Source organism: Panulirus ornatus, chromosome 6, assembly GCF_036320965.1.
Source record: "Panulirus ornatus isolate Po-2019 chromosome 6, ASM3632096v1, whole genome shotgun sequence".
Classification (NCBI taxonomy): Eukaryota; Metazoa; Arthropoda; class Malacostraca; order Decapoda; family Palinuridae; genus Panulirus; species Panulirus ornatus.
In genome coordinates, this window is record NC_092229.1 from 20,498,872 (window position 1) to 20,516,258 (window position 17,387).

The 17,387-nt window shown below is 39.1% G+C and overlaps 1 protein-coding gene across 24 annotated transcripts in view; it reads right to left on the reverse strand.

The window, feature by feature from the left end:
• The window catches only part of by (focal adhesion protein tensin), a 1,595,780-nt gene that overhangs the window by 61,043 nt on the left and 1,517,350 nt on the right, over positions 1-17,387 (reverse strand). For 19 of the 24 annotated variants that reach the window (XM_071662733.1, XM_071662715.1, XM_071662719.1 and 16 more), the window contains 2 exons: positions 16,846-16,968; positions 971-1,156 (listed from right to left, as the gene is read on the reverse strand). In XM_071662733.1, the coding sequence (XP_071518834.1) occupies positions 971-1,156; positions 16,846-16,968 (309 nt within the window). The remainder of the gene's footprint in view (positions 1-970; positions 1,157-16,845; positions 16,969-17,387) is intronic. The other 5 variants (XM_071662731.1, XM_071662732.1, XM_071662729.1 and 2 more) reach the window with 1 other exon arrangement.

The window sequence follows — 17,387 nt, forward strand, 5'->3', positions numbered from 1 at the left end:
TGAGGACAATGTGTGGTGTGAGGTGGTTTGATAGAGTAAGTAAGGTAAGGGTAAGAGAGATGTGTGGAAATAAAAAGAGCGTGGTTGAGAGAGCAGAAGAGGGTGTTTTGAAATGGTTTGGGCACATGGAGAGAATGAGTGAGGAAAGATTGACCAAGAGGATTTATGTGTTGGAAGTGGAGGGAATGAGGAGAAAAGGGAGACCAAATTGGAGGTGGAAAGATGGAGTGAAAAAGATTTTGTGTGATCGGGGCCTGAACATGCAGGAGGGTGAAAGGAGGGCAAGGAATAGAGTGAATTGGAGCGATGTGGTATACCGGGGTTGACGTGCTGTTAGTGGATTGAATCAAGGCATGTGAAGCGTCTGGGGTAAGCCATGGAAAGCTGTGTAGGTATGTATATTTGCGTGTGTGGACGTATGTATATACATGTGTATGGGGGGGGTTGGGCCATTTCTTTCGTCTGTTTCCTTGCGCTACCTCGCAAACGCGGGAGACAGCGACAAAGTATAATAATAATAATAATAATAATATATATATATATATATATATATATATATATATATATATATATATATATATATATATACACACACACACACACACACTGTATATACACCTCTTTAGCTCTAATAATGTAACAACTACATGATAATTTCATGTTGTACCTCACCATGATCACACATGAAGAATTGAGATAGCTAAAACTCCAATAAATAGATCACTTGTACTTTCTTTGTTTATCTACCTCACTAAGGCAGGAGAGCAATTAAGAAAGAAATCTAAACAGTTACATATGACTGAGGTAGAAATATATCATTATATGACTACAAAACATGCCTGGTTTTCTGAGAAATATCACTCTAGACCAAATAAGCAAGTAGAATGCTGATTATGAGGGAAGAATTCAAACAAGTTTCAGCTTATCTAACTTGTATTCCAGCAGGACTAACTACCATGTGGTAGCTAACCTGGGATGTTTGAGCCATCAGAATTGGTTGTGACTCAGCAGAGGTGGTGACAGCAGTAGTGGTGATGGTGGTGGTAGTTGTGCTGCTTATGGGGTTGGGCGGTGAGGTAGTAGAGGTGGGGGGATGAGTGGGGGAGCCCAGACTGGCTAGGGTGTCTCTCAGGGCATCTAGTGAGTCCAGTCCCTCCTGTAAACACCACGCAACTCATGGTTCCAGGGTCAGCATGCAATTACTGTGCCAGCAGGAAAGCTAATAATTCAAGGATACCCATTTACATTTCACTTTCCCATAAAGCAAATGACATCGAAGTCTGATGCTAAGATACAATTATTCACTTTTCCAAATGAGTCTTAAAAATATGATGATTACCCATCTTTCAAACCAAGGCAACTACACCAATAACAGTTCTCTGAAATGTCCTTATACGGTATCTGTCATCCTGATAAGATTACTTACTGCAGGCCCACCAGTTACGGCCTGAAAATAAGTTGAACTACCACTGATGTTATTCCTCCCAACTATGTTACATACTTCATAACCGTTGTACAATGAAAAAACAAGAGTAAGACCAGCTAACACAATACACTAGTACCTGTCCTTTACGATGTTTGTGTCAAAAACAGAAATTAATATCATTATATCAAAACTGATTCTTTAAATCTAGGAGTTTACAAGAAACTGTTAATCTGCTGGGAAACCAGATCTATGCAACAGGATGTTGACTAACAAATTCAATGCAAGAGCATATTCATGTATTTCTTGACCTTGAGCAGATCAAGACAAAAGAAACTGTAATGGACTTTCATCCAACATTAATTATCTAAAAATAAGAAACAAATCTAATATACTTTAAAAAAGAATGGAGTACCAGGGATAGGTATTTAATACACTGGAGGGCCTGAAATCCACATTCTTAAGAATATTTTGCTTTCTTGCCTTATCTGTATCTGGTGCAACCAATTTACAATATTGGTGAACAAACATACAAGCCTATAAAAGAAAGTCTAACAAATTAATGCATCAGTTAAGGCAACAATTTCTTGTCTATAAGGTCATAAGGTATATGGATCACAGTAAAAAAATGTTATGGTGGAATTTCAGAAGGACCTATGTAATTTTCAAGTAATTTTCAGTGTTGTAAATGGAAATGGTGAAAAGCTTGTAGATTTATGTGCTACTTGGTTTAAAAAGAAAGATATACATAAGTATACGTATGTAAGTAGGAGAGATGGCCAAAGAGTGTTACTGGATTACTTGTTAATTGATAGGCGCATGAAAGAGAGACTTTTGGATGTTAATGTGCTGAGAGGTGCAACTGAAGGGATGTCTAATCATTTTCTTGTTGAGGCGAAGGTGAAGACATGTCGAGGTTTTCAGAAAAGAAGAGAGAATGTTGGGGTGAAGAGAGTGGTGAGAGTAAGTGAGCTTGGGAAGGAGACTTGTGTGAGGAAGTACCAGGAGAGACTGAGTACAGAATGGAAAAAGGTGAGAACAAAGGACGTAAGGGGAGAGGGGGAGGAATGGGATGTATTTAGGGAAGCAGTGATGGCTTGTGCAAAAGATGCTTGTGGCATGAGAAGCATGGGAGGAGGCAGATTAGAAAGGGTAGTGAGTGGTGGGATGAAGTATGTAAGATTATTAGTGAAAGAGAAGAGAAAGGCATTTAGACGATTTCTGCAGGGAAATAATGCAAATGACTGGGAGATGTATAAAAGAAAGAGGCAGCAGGTCAAGAGAAAGGTGCAAGAGGTGAAAAAGAGGGTAAATGAGAGTTGGGGTGAGAGAGTATCATTAAATTTGAGAGAATAAAAAGATGTTTTGGAAGGAGATAAATAAAGTGCGTCAGACAAGGGAACAAACAGGAACATCAGAAGGGGGCTAATGGGGAGGTGATAACAAGTAGTGGTGATGTGTGAAGGAGATGGAGTTAGTATTTTGAAGGTTTGTTGAATGTGTCTGATGATAGAGTGGCAGACATAGGGTGTTTTGGTCGAGGTGGTGTGCATGGTGAGAGGGTTTGGGAGAATGATTTGGTAAAGAGAGAAGAGGTAGTAAAAGCTTTGCGGAAGATGAAAGTCGGCAAGGCAGCAGGTTCGGATGGTATTACAGTAGAATTTATTAAAAAAGGGGGGTGACTTTATTTTTGACTGGTTGGTAAGGTTATCTAATGTACGTATAACTCATAGAGGTGCCTGAAGATTGGCGGAATGCTTGCCTAGTGCCATTGTACAAAGGCAAAGGGGATAAAAGTGAGTGCTCAAATTACAGAGGTATAAGTCTGTTGAGTATTCCTGGGAAATTATATAGGAGGGTATTGATTGAGAGGGTGAGGGCATGTACAGAGCATCAGATTGGGGAAGAGCAGTGTGGTTTCAGAAGTGGTAGAGGATGTGTGGATCAGGTGTTTGCTTTGAAGAATGTATGTGAGAAATACTTAGAAAAGCAAATTGATTTGTATATAGCATTTATGGATCTGGAGAAGGCATATGATAAAGTTGATAGAGATGCTCTGTGGAAGGTATCAAGAATATATGGTGTGGGAGGTAAGTTGTTAGAAGCAGTGAAAAGTTTTTATCGAGGATGTAAGGCATGTGTACGTGCATGAAGAGAGGAAAGTGACTGGTTCTCAGTGAATGTTGGTTTGTGGCAGGGGTGCGTGATGTCTCCAGGGTTGTTTAATTTGTTTATGGATGGGGTTGTTAGGGAGGTGAATGCAAGAGTTTTGGAAAGAGGGGCAAGTATGCAGTCTGTTGTGGGTGAGAGAGCCTGGGAAGTAAGTCAATTGTTGTTCGCTGATGATACAGCGTTGGTGGCTGATTCCAATTAGAAACTAAAGAAGCTGGTGACTGAGTTTGGTAAAGTGCGTGAAAGAAGAAGTTGCGAGTAAATAAGAATAAGAGCAAGGTTATTAGGTACAGTAGGGTTGAGGGACAAGTCAACTGGGAGGTAAGTTTGAATGGAGAAAAACTGGAGGAAGTGAAGTGTTTTAGATATCTGGGAGTGGATTTGGCAGCGGATGGAACCATGGAAGCGGAAGTGAACCATAGGGTGGGGGAGGGGGGCGAAAGTTCTGGGAGCATTGAAAAATGTGTGGAAGTTGAGAATGTTATCTTGGAAAGCAAAAATGGGTATCTTTGAAGGAATAGTGGTTCCAAGAATGTCATATGGTTGCGAGGCATGGGCTATAGATAGAGTTGTGCAGAGGAGGGTGGATGTGCTGGAAATGAGATATTTGAGGACACTATATGGTGTGAGGTGGTTTGATAAAGTAAGTAATGAAAGGGTAAGAGAGATGTGTGGTAATAAAAAGAGTGTGGTTGAGAGAGCAGAAGAGGGTGTTTTGAAATGGTATGGTCATATGGAGAGAATGAGAAAAGATTGACAAAGAGGATATATGTGTCAGAGGTGGAGGGAACGAGGAGAAGTGGGAGACCAGATTGGAGGTGGAAAGATGGAGTGAAAAAATTTTGAGTGATCACGCCTGAACATGCAGGAGGGTGAAAGGCGTGCAAGGAGTAGAGTGAATTGGAACGATGTAGTATACCAGGGTTGATGCGCTGTCAATGGATTGAACCAGGGCATGTGAAGAGTTTGGGGTAAACCATGGAAAGTTTTGTGGGGCCTGGATGTGGAAAGGGAGCTGGGGTTTCGGTGCATTATACATGACAGCTAGAGACTGAGTGTGAATGAATGTGGCCTTTGTTGTCTTTTCCTAGCGCTACATGTCATTTCATGTGTGGTGGGGTGGCGATGGGAATGAATAAGGGCAGACAGTATGAATTATGTACATGTGCATATATGTATATGTCTGTGTGTGTATATATATGTATACGTTGAGATGTATAGGTATGTATATGTGCGTGTGTGGACGTGTATGTATATACATGTGTATGTGGGTGGTTTGGGCCATTCTTTCGTGTGTTTCCTTGCGCTACCTCGCTAACGCGGGAGACAGCGACAAAGTATAATAAAATAAATATTTTTTTTCTTTTTCATTTTTTGCTTTGTCGTTGTCTCCCGCATTTGCGAGGTAGCGCAAATATATTTTCTTTAATATACCTGACAAAGTATATCAATGGATTATGGGAATATACAGATGCAGTCTTAGATAAAAATGAAAATATTATGATTCATATTTCTATCTCTTTATACTTCAAAGAAAAAAGACTGTTTATTCCAGAAGTCACAATACAGCAAGCAAACACCCATCTCACTTTCCTCAAAGGCTCAAAGGGATCAACTCAAGTTTTAAAAGAATCTGCTAATGCAATAACAAAGGAAAAAAGGTCTTACTAAATCAGTAAGAATGTTTCATCTGAATTTTACTCTACTGTCTATAACTTTCCCACTGGCATGGGGATGAACAACCAACTAATAATACCATCATCCCCTTGCTTATGAAAATCAACTGCATTCCCATCCACTCCTCTGCTTGTTACATATCATCTAACATAATGATTTTACTACTTCCTCTATTCTATTCATAACATTTGCCCAGACTATCCCACTTACCACCACCACTCAACCAGATAATACCTAACCCCTTATAATCTCATCATCTACCACAACAGTCCTTCAAAATGCTCACTCCACATCTTTTTCACAATACCACCTACTCAAACGCTCCCCTTTACAGTTGCTTCCTTTTGTCCCTATACTCTCCTCATATTGTTCAACTTCCAAACTTTTTCTTATTCTTCCAGTTCATCATCTGCCCCCTCTTGTGTTATCACTTTCCAAAATGGGAACAGAAGAAACAGGGAAACTAGGATTTATACCTGAAGACTGAGGCTGCAGTCTACTCTGTGTATGTAACAAGACTGAGAAAGAGGGAGGGTTAAGTGTTATGTTTGATGAAAGGAACCTGGATGATCTGCTTAAAGAAAAAAATTATGAAGCAAGGGGTAGAATGGTTTGGAAAAGTTCATGGTGTAAAGTACAGAGTTAGCAATAAAACAAGAGTAAAAGGTGTGGCACTTCTGAAGGAGGAAGTTATATTAATGAATGTGAAGAAATAAGTTCAAGACTGATATGTGTTAGAATGAAAGTAGATTAAGAACACAGGGTGACTGTTAATGTTTATACACCTGATCGTGAAAGCAGTGAGGAAGAAAGCTTTGTCTTCTCGGAGGAGCTGATTGAGTGCTCTGGCAGTTTTGATGCAAGGTATCTTATCTTGGTGCAGGGGAGATCTATATGCAAGAGTGGCAGTTGAAGGTGTAACTAAGGGGAATGGGTTACACACCATAAATGAAAATAAGAACAGCTTGTCAAGTTGTGTGAAAGAAAAAAGTGGGTGACTGGTGGTGGGGTCAACAGGCATTACTAGGTTATGACCTAACTGACAGGCACACAAAGGAGAGGTCACTGGATGCGAACATGCTGAGAGGGACAGCAGACAAGATGTTTGTTCCTTTTTTGGAGGAAGAAAGTATGAACGTTTTGTATGGATTTAGGAAATAAGGAATGACTCGTGTGAGACAAATAGTGAAAATAAGCGAGTCTGGAAAAGTCGCCAGTGTACAGAGGCTCAGAGCATGATGACTGATATAGTGGGACATGAACCTGGGAACACTGAAACTAAGGTGCTCAGGGCACTGAATGAAGCTATAGATAGAATATGTGTTGCTAGAGACAGAACAACATGCAAAATTTATGGTCCTGTATATGAGAATTTCAGTGAAGTGCAGAGCATCCAGGATCAGTGATTATTAGCAAAAAAATGAGATTATACAGAAAGCCAGAGACACACAGAGTGAGGAAATAAAAGTGATAGGCTTTGATGCACAGTGGAGAGCACATAAATTAGAAAGATTAGTTAACTGGGAGATCAACAGATGTAAATCTTTGATAATTTTTGGTCTGAATGAAGAACATAACTAAATAAAGAGGGAGTGGGAAAGAAAGAAGAAATACTAATTACAGAGTTAATGGAGACATCAGAGATGCCAATAGCACTCTCTGTGATTAGGAAAGAAGGATGGGAAGTTACAATCAAGACAGAGGAATGACCAATTTTGGTTACATTTGATATGGAGTCATCTAGCAGAAAAAACAAACAAGCTCCAAAACAAGGTGGAATTCAAGAGTATTCATCAAAAGTAATACACCAAGGGAAGATAGGGGGAGAAGCAAAGAATAGTCAGAATACAAAACTGCAGCAAGAGGACAGACCAACCCTCCAGTGCTGGAGAGAGATCATCAATATTATCCAATGGTAATGGTAGACAGAGAGTACTGTATACAAATGCTGATGATAAGTACATGGTAAATAGCTAGAATATGTGGACTGCATAAGGAAAGATGCACCTGATCTTGCCAGACATAGAAACAAAGCTTACTGAAGAGATAAGATCTCACCTTTTTTGTCCACAAGGGCACATGATAGTGAGGAGGAAGAGAAGACAGGAGGAGCTTTGGCTTTCCTCATAGGAGGTAACTTTTAAGTTTCAGGAAATAGTAGTATGTGGCCCATTCAGAAAATACATATTGGGAAGGGTGACTGTCGGAAAGAAGTGCATAGTGTTGACGATATGTAATCCACAACATAATTCAAATGATCTAAAACAAATAATAACAACAAAGAAAAAATAATCAAGATGGTACATTTAGCAGTAAAATGTTCACTTCTCAGAGAAAGTAAATTTACGTATGGATAATGGGGGATTTCAATTATCAGGAGACAGACTAGTAGGATTTGGATTCTCACGGTGAGAAGTTCCCTGCGTGCATGTGAAAAATTCCTATAGGTACTAGCATTTCAGTGAAAAAACTAAGATGAGAAGGACTGAACCATCCTCATTACTGGATCTAAACTTCACACAAACCAGCATGGATACTTAACATATCATATGTGATATAATGTTTCCTGGTGCTACCTCGCTGACACAGGAAACAGCAATTAAGCATAATAATAATAATAATAACAATATGGTGAGGTGCCTGAGGATTGGCGGAATGCGTGCATAGTGCCATTGTACAAAGGCAAAGGGGATAAGAGTGAGTGCTCAAATTACAGAGGTATAAGTTTGTTGAGTATTCCTGGCAAATTGTATGGGAGGGTATTGATTGAGAGGGTGAAGGCATGTACAGAGCATCAGATTGGGGAAGAGCAGTGTGGTTTCAGAAGTGGTAGAGGATGTGTGGATCAGGTGTTTGCTTTGAAGAATGTATGTGAGAAATACTTAGAAAAGCAAATGGATTTGTATGTAGCATTTATGGATCTGGAGAAGGCATATGATAGAGTTGATAGAGATGCTCTGTGGAAGGTATTAAGAATATATGGTGTGGGAGGCAAGTTGTTAGAAGCAGTGAAAAGTTTTTATCGAGGATGTAAGGCATGTGTACGTGTAGGAAGAGAGGAAAGTGATTGGTTCTCAGTGAATGTAGGTTTGCGGCAGGGGTGTGTGATGTCTCCAGGGTTGTTTAATTTGTTTATGGATGGGGTTGTTAGGGAGGTGAATGCAAGAGTTTTGGAAAGAGGGGCAAGTATGCAGTCTGTTGTGGGTGAGAGAGCCTGGGAAGTAAGTCAATTGTTGTTCGCTGATGATACAGCGTTGGTGGCTGATTCCAATTAGAAACTAAAGAAGCTGGTGACTGAGTTTGGTAAAGTGCGTGAAAGAAGAAGTTGCGAGTAAATAAGAATAAGAGCAAGGTTATTAGGTACAGTAGGGTTGAGGGACAAGTCAACTGGGAGGTAAGTTTGAATGGAGAAAAACTGGAGGAAGTGAAGTGTTTTAGATATCTGGGAGTGGATTTGGCAGCGGATGGAACCATGGAAGCGGAAGTGAACCATAGGGTGGGGGAGGGGGGCGAAAGTTCTGGGAGCATTGAAAAATGTGTGGAAGTTGAGAATGTTATCTTGGAAAGCAAAAATGGGTATCTTTGAAGGAATAGTGGTTCCAAGAATGTCATATGGTTGCGAGGCATGGGCTATAGATAGAGTTGTGCAGAGGAGGGTGGATGTGCTGGAAATGAGATATTTGAGGACACTATATGGTGTGAGGTGGTTTGATAAAGTAAGTAATGAAAGGGTAAGAGAGATGTGTGGTAATAAAAAGAGTGTGGTTGAGAGAGCAGAAGAGGGTGTTTTGAAATGGTATGGTCATATGGAGAGAATGAGAAAAGATTGACAAAGAGGATATATGTGTCAGAGGTGGAGGGAACGAGGAGAAGTGGGAGACCAGATTGGAGGTGGAAAGATGGAGTGAAAAAATTTTGAGTGATCACGCCTGAACATGCAGGAGGGTGAAAGGCGTGCAAGGAGTAGAGTGAATTGGAACGATGTAGTATACCAGGGTTGATGCGCTGTCAATGGATTGAACCAGGGCATGTGAAGAGTTTGGGGTAAACCATGGAAAGTTTTGTGGGGCCTGGATGTGGAAAGGGAGCTGGGGTTTCGGTGCATTATACATGACAGCTAGAGACTGAGTGTGAATGAATGTGGCCTTTGTTGTCTTTTCCTAGCGCTACATGTCATTTCATGTGTGGTGGGGTGGCGATGGGAATGAATAAGGGCAGACAGTATGAATTATGTACATGTGCATATATATGTCTGTGTGTGTATATATATGTATACGTTGAGATGTATAGGTATGTATATGTGCGTGTGTGGACGTGTATGTATATACATGTGTATGTGGGTGGTTTGGGCCATTCTTTCGTGTGTTTCCTTGCGCTACCTCGCTAACGCGGGAGACAGCGACAAAGTATAATAAAATAAATATTTTTTTTCTTTTTCATTTTTTGCTTTGTCGTTGTCTCCCGCATTTGCGAGGTAGCGCAAATATATTTTCTTTAATATACCTGACAAAGTATATCAATGGATTATGGGAATATACAGATGCAGTCTTAGATAAAAATGAAAATATTATGATTCATATTTCTATCTCTTTATACTTCAAAGAAAAAAGACTGTTTATTCCAGAAGTCACAATACAGTAAGCAAACACCCATCTCACTTTCCTCAAAGGCTCAAAGGGATCAACTCAAGTTTTAAAAGAATCTGCTAATGCAATAACAAAGGAAAAAAGGTCTTACTAAATCAGTAAGAATGTTTCATCTGAATTTTACTCTACTGTCTATAACTTTCCCACTGGCATGGGGATGAACAACCAACTAATAATACCATCATCCCCTTGCTTATGAAAATCAACTGCATTCCCATCCACTCCTCTGCTTGTTACATATCATCTAACATAATGATTTTACTACTTCCTCTATTCTATTCATAACATTTGCCCAGACTATCCCACTTACCACCACCACTCAACCAGATAATACCTAACCCCTTATAATCTCATCATCTACCACAACAGTCCTTCAAAATGCTCACTCCACATCTTTTTCACAATACCACCTACTCAAACGCTCCCCTTTACAGTTGCTTCCTTTTGTCCCTATACTCTCCTCATATTGTTCAACTTCCAAACTTTTTCTTATTCTTCCAGTTCATCATCTGCCCCCTCTTGTGTTATCACTTTCCAAAATGGGAACAGAAGAAACAGGGAAACTAGGATTTATACCTGAAGACTGAGGCTGCAGTCTACTCTGTGTATGTAACAAGACTGAGAAAGAGGGAGGGTTAAGTGTTATGTTTGATGAAAGGAACCTGGATGATCTGCTTAAAGAAAAAAATTATGAAGCAAGGGGTAGAATGGTTTGGAAAAGTTCATGGTGTAAAGTACAGAGTTAGCAATAAAACAAGAGTAAAAGGTGTGGCACTTCTGAAGGAGGAAGTTATATTAATGAATGTGAAGAAATAAGTTCAAGACTGATATGTGTTAGAATGAAAGTAGATTAAGAACACAGGGTGACTGTTAATGTTTATACACCTGATCGTGAAAGCAGTGAGGAAGAAAGCTTTGTCTTCTCGGAGGAGCTGATTGAGTGCTCTGGCAGTTTTGATGCAAGGTATCTTATCTTGGTGCAGGGGAGATCTATATGCAAGAGTGGCAGTTGAAGGTGTAACTAAGGGGAATGGGTTACACACCATAAATGAAAATAAGAACAGCTTGTCAAGTTGTGTGAAAGAAAAAAGTGGGTGACTGGTGGTGGGGTCAACAGGCATTACTAGGTTATGACCTAACTGACAGGCACACAAAGGAGAGGTCACTGGATGCGAACATGCTGAGAGGGACAGCAGACAAGATGTTTGTTCCTTTTTTGGAGGAAGAAAGTATGAACGTTTTGTATGGATTTAGGAAATAAGGAATGACTCGTGTGAGACAAATAGTGAAAATAAGCGAGTCTGGAAAAGTCGCCAGTGTACAGAGGCTCAGAGCATGATGACTGATATAGTGGGACATGAACCTGGGAACACTGAAACTAAGGTGCTCAGGGCACTGAATGAAGCTATAGATAGAATATGTGTTGCTAGAGACAGAACAACATGCAAAATTTATGGTCCTGTATATGAGAATTTCAGTGAAGTGCAGAGCATCCAGGATCAGTGATTATTAGCAAAAAAATGAGATTATACAGAAAGCCAGAGACACACAGAGTGAGGAAATAAAAGTGATAGGCTTTGATGCACAGTGGAGAGCACATAAATTAGAAAGATTAGTTAACTGGGAGATCAACAGATGTAAATCTTTGATAATTTTTGGTCTGAATGAAGAACATAACTAAATAAAGAGGGAGTGGGAAAGAAAGAAGAAATACTAATTACAGAGTTAATGGAGACATCAGAGATGCCAATAGCACTCTCTGTGATTAGGAAAGAAGGATGGGAAGTTACAATCAAGACAGAGGAATGACCAATTTTGGTTACATTTGATATGGAGTCATCTAGCAGAAAAAACAAACAAGCTCCAAAACAAGGTGGAATTCAAGAGTATTCATCAAAAGTAATACACCAAGGGAAGATAGGGGGAGAAGCAAAGAATAGTCAGAATACAAAACTGCAGCAAGAGGACAGACCAACCCTCCAGTGCTGGAGAGAGATCATCAATATTATCCAATGGTAATGGTAGACAGAGAGTACTGTATACAAATGCTGATGATAAGTACATGGTAAATAGCTAGAATATGTGGACTGCATAAGGAAAGATGCACCTGATCTTGCCAGACATAGAAACAAAGCTTACTGAAGAGATAAGATCTCACCTTTTTTGTCCACAAGGGCACATGATAGTGAGAGGAAGAGAAGACAGGAGGAGCTTTGGCTTTCCTCATAGGAGGTAACTTTTAAGTTTCAGGAAATAGTAGTATGTGGCCCATTCAGAAAATACATATTGGGAAGGGTGACTGTCGGAAAGAAGTGCATAGTGTTGACGATATGTAATCCACAACATAATTCAAATGATCTAAAACAAATAATAACAACAAAGAAAAAATAATCAAGATGGTACATTTAGCAGTAAAATGTTCACTTCTCAGAGAAAGTAAATTTACGTATGGATAATGGGGGATTTCAATTATCAGGAGACAGACTAGTAGGATTTGGATTCTCACGGTGAGAAGTTCCCTGCGTGCATGTGAAAAATTCCTATAGGTACTAGCATTTCAGTGAAAAAACTAAGATGAGAAGGACTGAACCATCCTCATTACTGGATCTAAACTTCACACAAACCAGCATGGATACTTAACATATCATATGTGATATAATGTTTCCTGGTGCTACCTCGCTGACACAGGAAACAGCAATTAAGCATAATAATAATAATAATAACAATATGGTGAGGTGCCTGAGGATTGGCGGAATGCGTGCATAGTGCCATTGTACAAAGGCAAAGGGGATAAGAGTGAGTGCTCAAATTACAGAGGTATAAGTTTGTTGAGTATTCCTGGCAAATTGTATGGGAGGGTATTGATTGAGAGGGTGAAGGCATGTACAGAGCATCAGATTGGGGAAGAGCAGTGTGGTTTCAGAAGTGGTAGAGGATGTGTGGATCAGGTGTTTGCTTTGAAGAATGTATGTGAGAAATACTTAGAAAAGCAAATGGATTTGTATGTAGCATTTATGGATCTGGAGAAGGCATATGATAGAGTTGATAGAGATGCTCTGTGGAAGGTATTAAGAATATATGGTGTGGGAGGCAAGTTGTTAGAAGCAGTGAAAAGTTTTTATCGAGGATGTAAGGCATGTGTACGTGTAGGAAGAGAGGAAAGTGATTGGTTCTCAGTGAATGTAGGTTTGCGGCAGGGGTGTGTGATGTCTCCATGGTTGTTTAATTTGTTTATGGATGGGGTTGTTAGGGAGGTGAATGCAAGAGTTTTGGAAAGAGGGGCAAGGATGAAGTCTGTTGGGGATGAGAGAGCTTGGGAAGTGAGTCAGTTGTTGTTCGCTGATGATACAGCGCTGGTGGCTGATTCATGTGAGAAACTGCAGAAGCTGGTGACTGAGTTTGGTAAAGTGTGTGAAAGAAGAAAGTTAAGAGTAAATGTGAATAAGAGCAAGGTTATTAGGTACAGTAGGGTTGAGGGTCAAGTCAATTGGGAGGTGAGTTTGAATGGAGAAAAACTGGAGGAAGTGAAGTGTTTTAGATATCTGGGAGTGGATCTGGCAGCGGATGGAAACATGGAAGCGGAAGTGGATCATAGGGTGGGGGAGGGGGCGAAACTTCTGGGAGCCTTGAAGAATGTGTGGAAGTCGAGAACATTATCTCGGAAAGGAAAAAGGGGTATGTTTGAAGGAATAGTGGTTCCAACAATGTTGTATGGTTGCGAGGCGTGGACTATGGATAGAGTTGTGCGCAGGAGGATGGATGTGCTGGAAATGAGATGTTTGAGGACAATGTGTGGTGTGAGGTGGTTTGATCGAGTAAGTAACGTAAGGGTAAGAGAGATGTGTGGAAATAAAAAGAGCGTGGTTGAGAGAGCAGAAGAGGGTGTTTTAAAATGGTTTGGGCACATGGAGAGAATGAGTGAGGAAAGATTGACCAAGAGGATATGTGTCGGAGGTGGAGGGAACGAGGAGAAGAGGGAGACCAAATTGGAGGTGGAAAGATGGAGTGAAAAAGATTTTGTGTGATCGGGGCCTGAACATGCAGGAGGGTGAAAGGAGGGCAAGGAATAGAGTGAATTGGAGTGATGTGGTATACCGGGGTTGACGTGCTGTCAGTGGATTGAATCAAGGCATGTGAAGCGTCTGGGGTAAACCATGGAAAGCTGTGTAGGTATGTATATTTGCGTGTGTGGACGTATGTATATACATGTGTATGGGGGTGGGTTGGGCCATTTCTTTCGTCTGTTTCCTTGCGCTACCTCGCAAACGCGGGAGACAGCGGGGAAAAAAAAAAAAAAAAAAAAAAAAAAAAAAAAAAACAATAATAATATTGATGTGCTGTCAATGGATTGAACTAGGGCATGTGAAGCATCTGGGGTAAACCATGGAAAGTTTTGTGGGGCCTGGATGTGGAAAGGGAGCTGTGGTTTCTGTGCAATAAACATGACTGCTAGAGACTGAGTGTGAACGAATGTGGCCTTTGTTGTCTTTTCCTAGTGCTACCTTGCATGCATGCGGGGGTTGTCATTTCAAGTGTGGCGGGGTGGTGATGGGAATGAGTAAAGGCAAGTATGAATTATGTACATGTGTATATATGTATATATATGAATACATTGAAATGTATAGGTATGTATATACATGTGTATGTGGGTGGGTTGGGCCATTTTTTTGTCTGTTTCCTTGCGCTACCTCGCCAACGTGGGAGACAGCGACAAAGTATAATAAAATATAAAATAACAATAATGATAATAATAACAATATTTGGAAAATGTGATCATATGCTTAAATTTGATTATGTCTGAAACAAGAAAGTTAAAACAGCAGAGACAAGACAGGACTTGAGGAGGAGATACAATTGTGGTAACTACACAGAACTTAACAACATCTATGGCAATATACATTAGACAATGGAGTTCAGCACCCAGGAAAAGGGTAATGTGAAAGGTTTTGTGTAATTTACAATGAAGGAATGGGAACATGTGTATTTCTAGCCTCATATACAAAAGGAAGGTCAAGGTAGCAGGAAGAGTGGTCCAATCAAAGATGTCAAAAAACAAAAGGAGTTTTGAGATATGCAGAGGTGACAATACATATGACACTACTCAGCCAGCTTATGCAAGGTATAAGAAACTAAGGAATAAGAACAGCAGGATATGAAAGGTGGAAGAGAAGTTATAAAAAGAGTATTGTGGATAAGGGCTCACACTTAAGAACAGACCGCACTTGGCTGCCAGCCTGTGAGTCTGCTATGAGCTGTGAGTAACATTGGTAAGGGAGAGATGACTTCAATTCTCATTTCAAACGGCTTTTAAAAATGGTCTGTTAGCAGCAACCTTGTGTTTATAGATGGCAGATACTTAATATAGGTACTCTTGACATGTTTTAAAGCCTAGTTGCCTTGACTGGGCACATTAATAAGAACATATGTTAGTCTTTTTTTAATCTTTAAGAGTTTAGCATCTCAAACAGCACAGAGTAATTTCAATGAAAATAATAATAATGATAATTTACCCCACAAATGCTCTGTTATTGAGTATATTATAAGCCTTCCTGCTATGGCATCTAAAAATGTCCATAGTACATTTTGTCAGTATCTACAAAATCACCAAAATGAACTAAGGTCACCTTATCTAAAAGTCTTGTATCAATACAATAATGAGCATGAAAGAGTGAGAGTCTACATTTCAAATATACGGGAGTCATACAATAAGTGCATTTACTAAAGACTTAGCAAGGGCAAATGTATATGTATAATACATGATTGATAAATGATCTACTGATGTAATGGCTATAGTTTTCATTAGAATACCTTAGTGCTCATTTCTAATTCATGTAAAGTCTCAGTAGTGGCAAAGCTTCAGAAAAATCCATGTAAATCCAAAAACTCTCATGCAGTGCAACTTATCTAAGAGTATAATTTGGAAGGGTATCACTAAAATGAAATATTCTGCATGAATTGATTAAAAGGAAATTATGCATCACAATATTCATCCTTTGGTTTGGTTAATCTAGTTAGTAATGTAACCAGTTTGCTCTTACTTATCTCCAAACAATCGTGAAAAGTGTCTAAACTATGGCTAATTGTTAAAAAATCATCTTTATCAGGATAAAGCCATGTTCACAAAACACATATTTCTTGATAATATTCAGTGACATGTAGAAAGGATATCTAATTATCAGGTCAAATGCAAATCACACATATCTGTAATTCTGAGCTTACCATTTGGAGTTAAATACTGAACTAAAAATTCTTATGCAATATAAAATCAAATAATTAATCACAGGAGAAAATATGTCCCTTTTCTTTTATCAAAAAAGTATGGGTGGTTCACAGAAATCTATTGTATTTCCTTTGGAGCAAAGAAAACAAAAAGACATATCAAATATTATCTTACAAGGAAAAAAAGGCACCGAATGCTATTTCTAATTTTGCTAAATACATTAATCCAAAAGGTTGTACTGTACTGAATCAGCCAATTAGTTCTGTAAAAGAGAAGACTGAAACAATTTAATAATAATCTGAGGCTCATATACTCTATTTCACTCAAAATACAAATCAGTGTTCACTAAACAATACCCTAAGCATAAAACCCATGAAAATTATGTCTGAAGAGTATGCTTATTTCAAACTAAAATAGTTTTCAGGCTATATATCATCCATCAATTACACCTACTTACTATCTTCTGACATTCACCTATAAGATTTGAAATGTTTCTGAAGTTTATTTTCATCTGTGAAACCACATCTAGTAAAATAATCAATGACCACCTATCATATATTAGTGGAGTGTAATCCAATGTGCAATTTCAGCATGCAAAAACTTTAATTCCCCTCTTTTTTTTACATGCATCCCAAAGCCAAATTAAACACACACACACACACACACACACTTCATGCTTTAATGAAAAAACAGCACTGTAAACAAACCTGATTTGAAGATGACACAACTGTTGTGAGAAGGCCATCAACTTGACTGGATGATGAATATGATGAATAGTTAATGTGGCCATGTGGAGATGTCTGCAGCTGACTTAGAGCTACTGATGAATCCTGAAAAAAAAAAGTTTATCATGAATAATCATACTTCCAACTGTGATAAAAGTTATCAAAATAAGATGCATTTATCACAGCACTTTAATCTTTTGAATATGGTGCAACCTTATCCTTTTGTTTTAAGATATTCCCTTTTAATCTTGACTAATTTTTCTTATTCTCTTTGTTTTTCCACTATCTGAAAATGCACTTTATCAGGTTTACAGCCTGCCAGCATTTTACCATGTCAAGACTGAAAGGCAATCTGATGGTACAAAATGAAATCTCATTTACCTCTAGTTTTACTCAAGGGAAAAATCAATCTGATTCAAGTTAGGGTAAAGTGGCCTGAAGCAATGCTGCCATCTAATGATAAGTCTTGGTAAGAGTGATCTTGGGTTTATATTGTTTGTAATAAGTGAGCAACCAATGATTAC